Below are 13,428 nucleotides of genomic sequence, written 5' to 3' on the forward strand. Positions count from 1 at the left end.
CCAACTTTAATTGGAAAAGTAGGGGAAAAAAAGCCCCCCAAAATTTGGAGTATGGAAATACCCCATATGTGGATGTAAAGTGCTCTGCGGGTGCACTACAATGCTCAGAAGAGGAGGAGCACCATTGGGCTTTTGGAGAGAGAATGTGTCTGAAATTGAAGGCCATGTGTGTTTACAAAGCCCCCATGGTGCCAGAACAGTGGACCCCCCCTACATGTGACCCCATTTTGGAAACTACACCCCTCATGGAATGTAATAAGGGGTGCAGTTAGCATTTACACCGCACAGGTCTCTGACAGATTTTTGGAACAGTGGTCTGTGAAAATGAAAAATGTTATTATTAAATTCTGCGAGGGGTGTAGTTTCCAAAATGGGGTCACATGTCCACTGTTCTGGCACCACGGGGGCTTTGTAAACTCACATGGCCCCCCGACTTCCATTCCAAACAAATTCTCTCTCCAAAAGCTCAGTGGCACTCCTTCTCTTCTGAGCATTGTAGTGTGCCCGCAAAGCACTTTACATCCTCATATTGGGTATTGCTTTACAAATTTTGGGGGGCATTTTCTTCTTCCTACCTCTTGTAAAAATGGTAAATTTGGGGAAAAACTGCATTATAGTGGGGAACAAATGTTTTCATTTACACATCCGACTTTACCGAAAAGTCGTCAAACACCTGTGGGGTGTTAAGGCTCACTGTACCCCTTGTTACGTTCCTTGAGGGGTGTAGTTTCTCAAATAGTGGGCCATATGTTTTTTTTTTTTTTTTTGCTGTTCTGGCACCATAGGGGCTTCCTAAATGCGACATTTCGGCAAATTCACTCTCCAAAATCCCATTGTCACTCTTTCCCTTCTGAACCCTCTAATGCCCCCACAGAGCAATTTACATCCACATATGAGGTATTTCCTTACTCGAGAGAAATTGAGTTACAAATTTTGGGAGGCTTTTTCTCCTTTTACCCCTTGTAAAATTTCAAAAACTGGGTCTACAAGAGCATGCGAGTGTAAAAAATGAAGATTTTAAATTTTGTCCTTCACTTTGCTGCTATTCCTGTGAAACACCTAAACTTTGAAGCCCTCTGATGTCTTCCAAAAGTAAAAACATGTCAACTTTTTGATGCAAATACAAAGTAGACATATTGTATATATGAATCAATATATAATTTATTTGGAATGTCCATTTTCCTTATAAGCAGAGAATTTCAAAGTAAAAAAAATTGCTACATTTTCTAATTTTTCATGACATTTTGGAATTTTTCACCAAGAAATGATGCAAGAATAGACGAAAATTTACCACTGACATAAAGTAGAATATGTCATGAAAAAACATTCTCAGAATCAGAATGAAAAGTAAAAGCATCCCAGAGTTATTAATGCATAAAGTGACAGTGGTCAGATGTGCAAAAATATGATGCATGTAGCAAGCTCATCTGAACATTGTATCTATTTGTCTCTATTTCTCTATCTCTACCTATATATTCATAGAGGTAGATAACCCATGTAAAAATATTTTGCGTGATATTTTTTATAGCTTTTTATTCAAAATATTTAGCTGATCATGCCCATACACATTTAAGAAACTCACTCCAGTCTGGTGGTAGCAGAGAATGAAAACAAATATGGCTGTATTTCTCTTCACTACACTGCAGCTTTGCCTTCCATCCTCTTTGCATGAGGCTCTATGCCGCACTGAGGCTCCGTGACCACGCACCTGTCTCACACAGCAAGCTGATTATCAAACCGGGAGCGTTCCCAGAGACCTGCTAGTCCCAACCACACCATGAGTTTTGTCTCTGCACAGCCAGGGATTGAGACAAGCGGCATAGAGCTGCATGACAAGCAATAACTTAAATCAGAAGGAGGACATCTAGTGGCAGAAAGTAGTATAGGATATGCCCTTTCACATATGTAAAGTTCATATGTAAAGTTTTCCCAATTAACAGTGCCCTCTAGAACTCATATATGGGTTATGGATTTTTCATTGCTCCAGTGTTCAGTGTTCAAGTATCTGATAACTCTCCTTTGTGAAAAACCAAATGTGGGTTCGAACAATGTAACAATGCCTGCTATGCTCTGCTTTCTAGTTATCGTTATACCTTATTACATATTAATCTGTGTGTGTGTGTGTACACTTGCTAATAACTTTAATGCAGTCCATTTATTAATAGATGGATTGTTGTTTTACAGGATTACACACATGAATTCCACAAAACAAAAGCGAATTTCCAGACTATTCGAGAAAGAGAAGACCTCATGGGATCAGTGCGGAAGGATATTGAGTAAGTCGCAAATGATGTTAGAGAGTCTCAGCAGATGGCTTGAGTGGTCAGTGCTGAGTGCTGCTTTCTTTTCAAAGATTTATAGCTCTGATAGTATAGCACATTCCAGATTCCTTTTATGTTATTTTAGAACTGCTTTCTACACAGCAATATGGTCCTATTCAGCAAAGAAGCATCACAGGAAGTCTCTGTAGTTTATGGTATTATTTTTAGACTGTATATGTATGGTAACTTAACCACTAGTAGACCAGGAGGTTACTTCTCTTCATGACCAAACCCATTCATTTCTAAAACACTGTAAAAATCGTTAAGATGTATTTTGTTTCTGTTTGGCACCTCGGTCACAATTCTGTAGTTGTTGACTGGAAAAAATACCTAACAGCAGACACCTTGGCAGAACTCATTTAAAGGTAGAACTGCAATCATGCTTGGGGGGCAGTATATCTGTGTGAATCTCATGCAACATTATAGCCCAAGAAAACCGCAATCAGGATACAGTTTTTGCCTTAAAGGGGTACTCCGGTGGAGAACATTTTTTTTGTTGTAAATAAACTGGTACCAGAAAGTTAAACAGACTTGTAAATGACTTCTGTTTAAAAATCTTAATTTTTATTACCACTGTCTGTTTAATGCCAATTGAAAGGCAATGTGTGATCAAAGAATTTTTGATGTTTTTTTTTCCTTCAACTTTTCCTTATGAACATAAACAGGAGAACAGTGAAAAGTGACACCAGTGTATACATAAGATAGGATTTTTGCAGTAGCTATAGTAGCAGTAGTAGTATTCCTCGCACTTACAACAGAGCATGCCTACAAACCTTTGCCATACAAATCAATAGGGTCTTTTCCAGACTATTGTGTCTATGCCCATTATGCTTGCTGTAAAGCATGTCTTTAAACACTATTAAAAACAGCCCAGGTTAGATGGCAACCCCCATAATAATGTTCCAAAAAGTAGATTTTAAAAAATTAGCCAGAAAATAAAAACTTTTTACAAAATTAAACAATGCTCTAATAAGTAAAAAGACGACAAATTTACTTTAATTTGGCCAACTTTTGGGTATAGGCAGCCTAAAGGGTTCCAGTTAATGGGAGCTAAGGCTGCTTTCACACTATGAGCATTCATCCATTATTAAATGTCCGTTTTCTGTGTAAAAACGGACGTTTAATAACGGATGAAATAAAGGGTGCTAACGGCTGAATAAATATTCATTTATGGCCAAACACTTCTGCCTACAGACTCCAACAGCCGGGACTACTCCTGCTCCCATCATGGAACAGACTTGTTTCCATGATGGGAGTAGAAATTCCCTGGCTGCAGGAGTCTGCAGACAGCTGGGGAGGCTACATTAGTGCTTGTACTACTACCCCCATCATGGAACAGACTCTGATGATGGGGGTTGTAGTACAGGGGCTGAGGGATTGATCGCACCAGGTTTCATTTCTGAGACCCGATGCGATCAAAAGTTATTAAGCAGGGGAGCGGGCGGCATGCTCCGCAACCCTGCGATGTATCAGATCAGTGTGTTTAACTCTCATTTTTGAATCCCCCGTGGGAAGCCCTGAATGGCCGATCAGGGCTCTCAGCGAGAGATTGAAAAATGAACTTTGAGAGTAGCAGGGGCCAAAGAGCACTGTGGGGGGGGGGGGGGGCAAGATATATAGTGCTGCAGGGGGGACAGATATATAGCCTATATATCTAGCCCCCCAGCAGCACATTAAATATGACCGCCGCCTGCGCATTAAATATATACCCGCTGGCGCATTAAATATATACACCCACAGCGCATGTATATGTGCCCTCGCAGCTCTCCTATATACACATGCCCCTACCGCCGTATGAAAAGTATTTCTGTTAGCAGCGTATAGAGTTGGCTCCCGGCACTATGCGCTGCTAATAGAAATACCTTTCATTCATATAGCAGCAGGGGTATATGTATGTAGAAGCACTGGGGGGGGGGGGGGGGGGGGTAGATAACGCTATATGTCTGCCCCCCACAGCTCTTCTATATACATATACCCCTGCCGCCATATGAATGAAAAGTATTTCTATTAGCAGTGCATAGAGTCGTCTCCCGGCACTATGTGCTACTAACAGAAATACTTTTCATTCATACGGCGGCAGGGGTATATGTATATAGAAGAGCTGTGGGGGGCAGACATATAGCGTTATCTGCCCCCCCAGTGCTTCTATATACATATACACCTGCTGCTATATGAATGAAAGGTATTTCTATTAGCAGCGCATAGTGTCGGGAGCTGGCAATATGCACTGCTAATAGAAATATCTTTCATTCATACGACGGTAGGGGCATGTGTATATAGAAGAGCTGCGAGGGCACATATACATGCGCTGCGGGGGTATATATTTAATGCGCAGGCCGGTGTCATATCTAATGCGCTGGCTGCTCGGGGGGGGGCAAGATATATAGGCTATATGTCTGCCCCCCCCCCTCTGCAGCACTATATATCTTGCCCCCCACAGTGCTCTTTGGCCCCTGCTACTCTCAAAGTTCATTTTTCAATCTCTCGCTGAGAGCCCTGATCGGTCATTCAGGGCTTCCCGCAGGGGATTCAAAAATGGAAGTTAAACACACTGATACATCGCAGGGTTGCGGAGCATGCCGCCCGCTCCCCTGCTTAATAACTTTTGATTGCATCGGGTCTCAGAAGTGAAACCCGGTGCGATCAATCCCTCAACCCCTGTACTACAACCCCCATCATGGAACAGACTATGTTCCATGATGGGGGTTGTAGTACAAACACTAAGCTAGCCTCCAAAGCTGTCTGCAGACTCCTGCAGCTGGGGAATTACTACTCCCATCATGGAAACAAGTCTGCTCCATGATGGGAGTAGTAGTCCACCCTCAGCACTGCAGGAGTCTGCTGATGTCACCTCTTCTGAGCATGGTCAGAAGTAATAACGGATATAATAAACTGTGTGCAAACGGATGACATAAAGGCTTATCCATCAGCCATAGACTTCAATGTTAAAAATAAAGGCCGTTAATTTACCCGTTTCTTGTGACGGAAGAAAAATTAGTGCATGTGCCGTTATTTCTTCCGTCACAACTAACGGCCCTTACTCATGACGGACTATAACGGGTCATTAAGGATAATCAAAAAAATCCCATAGACTTTAATGGGATTCTTTAACGGCCGTTTATCAGGGTTTTTCTAACGGACGTTTGTAACGGATGAATTTTTATAGTGTGAAAGCAGCCTAAGCTGTAGACATGTCTGCTGTACAAACATTGGTTCTATTTCTAGGGGAAAAGTCTCATGCAAAAACCTTCATTACATTCACTTTGTATTGGCACAAGGGTCCTTTTTATACACATTTATGTGCCAACTAACACAGCATTGTGATGCTGGCAATAGGAGTCTATTATGGCTTCATAGTGCAACCGTACGTACTACATGGTTCACCTGTGTTGTGTTAACAGGACGATTTTACTTGCCAGAGGAGTGCTTTTCCACTGTCTAGTAGGCCAGTGCTCCCCAACCTTTTTATCGCCGCTGACTGGCAAACATTTGATCATTTTTCCGTGGCCCGCTTGTTTTATATAGATAGCAGCCCTCCCCCCACACTTATATAGACAGCAGCCCCCCCCCCCCCCTCTTATATAGACAGCAGGCCCCCCTCTTATAGACAGCAGGCCCCCCACTTATAGACAGCAGGGCCCCCCTTATAGACAGCACTCACTCTGCTGCTAGATCAGTGGTCTCCAAACTGTGGACCTCCAGCTGTTGAAAAACTACAACTGACAGCATGCTAGGAGTTGTAGTTTTGCAGCATCTGGAGGTCCACAGTTTATAGACAGCAGCCCCCCCCCCCCCCCCCTCCTCTTGTAAACAGCTCACCACCTGCGGCTGTCCTCGGGTGCTGGCGCTCCTCTGCCCTGTTCTCCTGTCCTCATCATGGCATCCTATGGAGGAGCATGTGTCATACACGTCACTCTGCGAAGGGGAGGAGGAGTGACGTGTGTGTCACATGCTCCTCCATAGGACGCAATGATGCGATTGGGAGAACAGGAGAGCAGCACTGCAGGTATCTGACATGGTATCGATTGGCCAGGAGGAGGATCAGTGTAAAAATAGCGAATTTTCATTCGCTATTGTCACACAATGGGCGGGCTCGGCCGCTACAGTGAAATTATTTAAAGTTCTTCGGGCGGCCCTACCCTTTGATCCACGGACCGGTACCGGTTTGCGGCCCGGCGGTTGGGGAACACTGTAGTAGGCGACCACTGATGTTTGTAGTTGCACTAGATTTTTGTCGCAGGCAGTTTTATTTCTCTCCCCCAGTCCTGTTGTATATACTTCATTAGTTGGGCATGTTACTCGGCTCATTGATAAGTCTCTACGGGCTTCAGAATTCAGTTGTTGGATAGTTCTTCTTTCTTAGCTGATACTAATAGGATTTCTGTAGCTTCCTTTGTGGCACAATACAATAAATATGCCTCTGGCACTACAGCATGAATAGGTGAAGTGTAACTTTCTGAGTGAAAGGAATTGGTTGTACACTTATGGAGACCATCTTTTCTTGTTCTGTCATGTAATGATATCAATTGGCTGGATGTTAGTAGAGCTGTATAAACAAAATACTTGAGTGTTTTCTACATTTTACAGATCTTACAAAACAGGCTCTGGTGTGAACAACAGGAGGACAGAGCTGTTCCTGAAAGAACATGAGCACCTCAGAAGGTAAGATGAAATGGCTGTCTCTGTTCTGTCAGTGCTGAGACCTTTGGAGTTAATGTGTCCGGTATAGATTTGGCCTAATTGCTCTCCACAAAGACCTAATAGCCAATAGGCTGATCCAGCAGCAATGCATGCGGAGTTCATTCTTTATAGCAAAACACACATTCAGCAAATTTAAGAATAGACTTCATTACAAGAATAGGGACTTCCTTGAAAGCAATAGGTCATCAAGATTGTGCAGCCTCTTTGTTGCTTATCACTTACCCTATAGAAACCCCTATCGCTATAATTTTTTGGATGCTGTTTTCTGTTATTGAGGGAGCAGCATATTCTAAATATAGAATTTGTAAAATGTTATATTCTTTGATTTTCAGGTGGGTGTCTGTAGGAGGGGAGGTCATTTATTTTGATGTAACAAACACTATTAGACTTTTCTTTAGCTTTGAGGTGGTAGTTATGACGCTTTATCGTAACTGTGATAGTTCACCAAATTGCTCTTTGGAATATTCAATGGTTTCAGCTCAATGATTTTAAATTTAGAACCACTTACAATATTATACAGTGGTTCTCTAAATGGCAGTGGGCTTAGGTCACAATATTTTTATAGAGTAGTCTTTCCTGGGCCGTTATAACTTTAATCCTCATCAAAAAATACAATGCTACTGCCGATCTGCGGTATGCATGATTGCTTGAAAGATGCAGGGCAGACAGCTTGGGCATTGGACTGGTAAAACCCCTGTATTACTGCAGTGCAGTATTGCATGGGCCTGGATGAGTTGCTCCTTTGGACATTGGATGAGGACGGCTCGATTTTATTTTTATGTTACATGCTGTACTGTAGACCCTGAATGAAGCTCCTTTCGTCAACAATAGAGAGTGATTTACAGTATTCAGTATTGTCCTCTTCACTCTGAGTACATGTGGAATCTCTACAAGGAAATTATGTGCAGATTCTGCTTGCAGCAGCCTCTCAATGTTTTCAATGGGAGGTCCACTGCACAGTTCATGTGTCTGAAGTTCCACCAATTGGTTTCTGGTGGCATTTTCTGGCAGAATCTGGGTGTCAATGCAATGGGGCGTCTGTCTGTGGCAAATTGCAGTGTACAAAGGCACCGATTCCTGATTAATTTTAGAACGGCATGGATCCACTGAGAAAATTCCTTCCTGAATTTCCGAACTCTTTCTGGCTGTCAGTACAATATGAAATTTTTTGTGAGATCCATTCCCAAAATAAAAGTTGCTCTAACCACTGTCTGAATCTGCTGACATTTTGTGAGGGGTTATTTGTAGTATACCAACCGTACCAACTAGGTGTATTGATCTAGATAGCATTTTCTGTGAAAAACCTATAGTGTAGTAACTGCGAAAGCACAGAGCACTCATTGCAGCCTGTACACTCCATAGTCTGCACATCACATGTGAGCAGTTTGAGGGTTTAAACAGAGTGGCCCCTGTCTGTGCCCAAAGTTCCACTGTGTATGTGGTCAATATCTTATCATTCATCTCTTCACCCTAATTTTGTTGGCTACAAATACATTAATCGTACAAACCCATGTATTGTAATCCTTAAACAGAATCATAGAAAATGCAATCTGTTATCAGTAAATATCCTATTGTTTACATCAAATTTTTATGTTAAACATTTTTTTCAGTTTACTGTTATGAAAAAAAATAAAATAAATGCTGAAATCTAAACTAAATTCCAGAATTGCTGATTTTTGGTCACATCATATGTCAGAAAAAAAAAATTATAAAAAGTGTCAAAAAGTCGCATCAAAACAAAAATGGTACAGATGAAAACTATAAATCACAGCTCAAAAAAAATAGCCCTCATACAGCCCTGTATACGAATAAATAAAAAAAGAATACGACAATCCGAATAAGACAATTTTTTATATTTTTAAATATTTATACCGTATATACTCGAGTATAAGCCGAGTTTTTCAGCACGATTTTTCGTGCTGAAAACACCCCCCTCGGCTTATACTCGAGTGAACTCTCCACCCGCAGTGGTCTTCAACCTGCGGACCTCCAGAGGTTTCAAAACTACACCCGGGCTTGCTGGGAGTTGTAGTTTTGAAACCTCCGGAGGTCCGCAGGTTGAAGACCACTGCGGCCTTCGACATCATCCAGCCCCCTCTCACCCCCCTTTAGTTCTGTACAGTACTCACCTCCGCTCGGCGCTGGTCCGGTGCTGCAGGACTGTCTGGAGAGGAGGTGGTCCGGTGGGATAGTGGTTCCGGGCTGCTATCTTCACCGGGGAGGCCTCTTCTAAGCGCTTCGGGCCCGGCTCCAGAATAGTCACGTTGCCTTGACAACGACGCAGAGGTACGTTCATTGCCAACGTACTTCTGCGTCATTGTCAAGGCAACGCCTCTATTCTGGGCCCGAAGCGCAGATAAGAGGCCTCCCCGGTGAAGATAGCAGCCCGGAACCACTATCCCACCGGACCACCTCCTCTCCGGACAGTCCTGCAGCACCGGACCAGCGCCGAGCGGAGGTGAGTACTGTACAGAACTAAAGGGGGGTGAGAGGGGGCTGGATGATGTCGAAGGCCGCAGTGGTCTTCAACCTGCGGACCTCGGGAGGTTTCAAAACTACAACTCCCAGCAAGCCCGGACAGCCAATGGCTGCCCGGGCTTGCTGGGAGTTGTAGTTTTGAAACCTCTGGAGGTCCGCAGGTTGAAGACCACTGAGGACGGATGATGACAAGAGGATGATGAAGGGGGGGGGTGTGGGATGATGAAGGGGGGTGGGGATGATGACAAGGGGACGATGAAGGGGGGATGTGTGGGATGATGACAAGGGGATGATGACAGGTGATGATGATGAGGGTCTGGATGATGACAGGCGGTGATGATGATGAGGATGTTAATGACGGGTCTGGATGATGACAGGGGGGGATGATGTATTTCCCACCCTAGGCTTATACTCGAGTCAATAACTTTTCCTGGGATTTTGGGTTGAAATTAGGGGTCTCGGCTTATACTCGGGTCGGCTTATACTCGAGTATATACGGTACTTTATTTTCATTAAGTACAATAATAGATAAGCATGTAAACATGGGCTTCATTGTAATCGTATTGACTTATAGATTAAAGATTACATGTCTCTTTTACTGTAAAGAGCACTTTATTAAAACAAAACATCCTCCCCCTCAAAATACGTGTTATGTCTTTGAAAGAGAGAGGAGAAAGGGAAAACTCAAAAAGGAAATAAAACCTGGCTGTGTGCTCCACTGTTAATGCCACTATTGAGGTAGCAAGAGGGCTTACCCCTCCTTCCATGTTGTCTGTGGCTCTGCAATGGATAGAGCCTGTCTGCAGCAGGCTCTCAGTCAAGTGCAGAGCACATAGATCACTGCAGTTCAATAGAATTGCATTGATCTTTGTGAGGAATCTAATGATTCCTCATAAAAGTCCCCTAAGGGGGCCAATAAAGTGTAGTAAAAAATCTAATAAAGGTTAACACAAATACTTTAACCCCTTTCATCTTAAAAGTTTAAATCACCTTGCATTTTTTATAACATTATATCCCATAAAAAATGGAGTCTGATAAAAGTCTGATCAATACCAAAATACCCCTTTAAATGGAAAAATATGTTTTGCAGAAAAATGGCAATTTAAAATTTTAGATATATTTTGTAAAGTTTACAATTTTTTCTTTTAAGTAGTAAAACATGATAAAAACGATTAGGTTCAAGTTTGAATGCACAATTACCAGCATGAATAGGATTTTTTTCAGTTTTGAAGCATATGTTATGGAAAATGAAGGAAGTCATTAAAAGTACAATTAGTCCTTTATTTGGGTGTGCTGATGAAAAAGTAAAAGTTATGGCTATTCAAGGACGAAAACATGCGAAAGTACGTGAACAAAAATTGACAAGGTCCTTAAGGTGTTAATACATATGAGAAAAAAAACGTTTGCAGCTTTGAACGTATGTTTGTTGTATACTTCAGCAAATGTATGTGTGTGATATACAGTATATACTGCTGTCTGCTCAGCTGCAGTGTCCTGTCTCACTCAATGATTGACTGAACAGGCCTTCACTGCTAAGACTGGTCTGTGTCGGAAGTAGGAAGAATGGATGACATAACAGCAGAAGCTGCAGGGTAGGTGAGTATCTTCTTTTTTTTTTTTATTCATGCCACCCCCAAGCCAAATATAAACTTTTTCAGGTGCCTGGATAATGCCTTTAATATAAAATATTTGCAGTTTTCTCTTGTTACCATCAGAGGGCACTGTGTATGTGTCAGAACGTTGCAACCATTCACTACCTATAGACATGAATTCAGCAGTTTCCAATTCAGCCAGGAATGCTCTGAGACCATCCAAGTAATTCAAATGTAGATTGTTAATTTGAAGTAGATGAAGTGGATCGTGAGCAGTGGTTGCACTTTCTTGCTGAGTCACTGCCTGGGCCAATATTACTTTGTACCATCTTGTTTAGAGTAGGAGATATGGTAATGTAGGCTTTATCAAAAGGAATCCTATATCAATGTATAACCAATTCTGTTCAGCCCATTACTAAAGAATGTTTCAGTAGTTGATAAACCATATAGCTGGGAATCCTTGAAGCTGCTATGAGCAAAGTTTCTATGTTCATTAGGGATCGACCGATTATCGGTTTGGCCGATATTATCGGCCGATAATCACGATTTTGGGCATTATCGGTATCGGCAATTACCTTGCACCGCCCGCACCGCGACAGTAAACCAGCCCCCCCCCCCGACCCGCCGCGTCGCACCCCCCACCGCACCGCCGCGGCCCCATTGCCTCCCCCATCCCCGGTTTTAGAATTACCTGTTCCCAGGACCCGGGGTCCACGCTACTTCTGGCTCCTGCTGCGTCCTGCTTTACGCTGTGCGCAATGACGAGTGACGCAACGTCACAATCAGTGCGCACAGTGACAGCTCAGGAGGAGCCACCGGAGCCAGATGTAGAGTGAACTGCGGGCCCCGGGAACAGGTAATTATAAAACCGGGGATGGGCGAGGCAATGGGGCGGTGGGGGGTGCGGTGCGGAGGTGGGGGGAGCGGTGGCGGTGATAGGACTCAGGACCCCTGGACAGGCAGGGGGAGAGTAGCGGGTGGCGGCGGCGGTCTATGGCACTGCAAAAGCAACTGCAGTTCATTGATTTAAAGCGCCCGCTTTAAATCAATGATCTGCAGCGGTGTTGCGGGGGGTAAATAGCCGATAACTTATACCGGAATATCGGTATAAGTTATCGACTATCGTCCCTAAAAAAACGAGATATCGGTCGATCCCTAATGTTCATATTGTCAATGCTGTGCCTTAGGCTATATTGACAGCTCCATCTTATTTTCCATTGCTATGGATACTACAATGGCAGTGCTGGAACTGTGGAAGAACAGACAACATCAGTGCCTGACAGACCCCATTGGCCTATTATGGGTTTGGTTGTGATGTCTATTATTTTGCCTGGAAGCTGCACTTTTTTACTCTGTGAAATCTAGTGGAACTGAAGGCAATAAATGTCCCTGATGGTAGTGTAAATGGAGGCTAAGGCAATAAAGGCTGTCCAATTTGTCAGTTTTAGGTGTTAGTGTTATGCAGGTCTATGGCTTTCACTTTTCCAGGGACAATATGTGACTGTGGGTGTTATGGGGGCTGCTGATTTTTTTTTATGAACACTGTTCTCAGAATGTAACATATTAATTTAATATCTCCCCTGTGAAGAAGTGCTGTGGCCATATTATTTAGTTGGAACTTGTCAATAATAACATAATTATAGCATATTCATTTTGCAGTGTTAATAAAATAATGTCTTCTGTCACTGTATGGGTGTCAGTATTGCAGATTGAGTTGTATTTTTTAATCAGATCAACAGGCTTAGCGTACGTTCACACTTACAGGATCCTGCACCGATTTGATGCGCAGGATTTGTAACTGCAGATTAGAAGTTGTGCTCAGTCATTTAGTTTACATGGAGATCTGCAGCAGAAAATCCTGTGCATCAAATCTGCATACGTGTGAACGTTAAAGTGTACCTGTCATTTAGAAAAACTGTTCAGCAAAACCAGCAGGGAGAAGTGCGCAGTAGCTTCGGCACTCTTCACACTGGTTTTTTTAATTGACAAGTACACTTTGAGGGCATGTTCATTGCTTGCAGCAGAAAACCTGCTGCAGGTTTTGTCACCATTAAAAAAAAAAATCTATCATCAGTATTACCCGCACTAACCTGTCATACAGGCTTGTAGTGCGGGTGATACTGATCAAAACGATACTTACCATATACTGAACCGTCCAGCCGTTCCACCATTATTTCTCTTTTTCTTCATATGTGAGGTCCTTGGGGCATGGGCGGAACTAAGGCCTGAGTGAAGCTGCGCATGCGCTGTAGGGTAAACCTGGCGCGCGAGCAGGGAGGGGGATTATGCATATGGAAGAGGCGGGTGGAGTGCCCGCCCGGCGTAAGATGATGTAG

General features: G+C 43.0%; 1 protein-coding gene across 2 annotated transcripts in view; it reads left to right on the forward strand.

Annotated features, from left to right (window-relative positions):
- GOSR1 (golgi SNAP receptor complex member 1) overlaps positions 1-13,428 on the forward strand; it is a 118,013-nt gene that overhangs the window by 33,266 nt on the left and 71,319 nt on the right. For both annotated transcript variants that reach the window (XM_056559126.1, XM_056559127.1), the window contains exons 5-6: positions 2,185-2,276; positions 6,909-6,983. In XM_056559126.1, the coding sequence (XP_056415101.1) occupies positions 2,185-2,276; positions 6,909-6,983 (167 nt within the window). The remainder of the gene's footprint in view (positions 1-2,184; positions 2,277-6,908; positions 6,984-13,428) is intronic.

The sequence above is a fragment of the Hyla sarda genome, chromosome 2 (genome assembly GCF_029499605.1).
Source record: "Hyla sarda isolate aHylSar1 chromosome 2, aHylSar1.hap1, whole genome shotgun sequence".
Lineage (NCBI taxonomy): Eukaryota > Metazoa > Chordata > Amphibia > Anura > Hylidae > Hyla > Hyla sarda.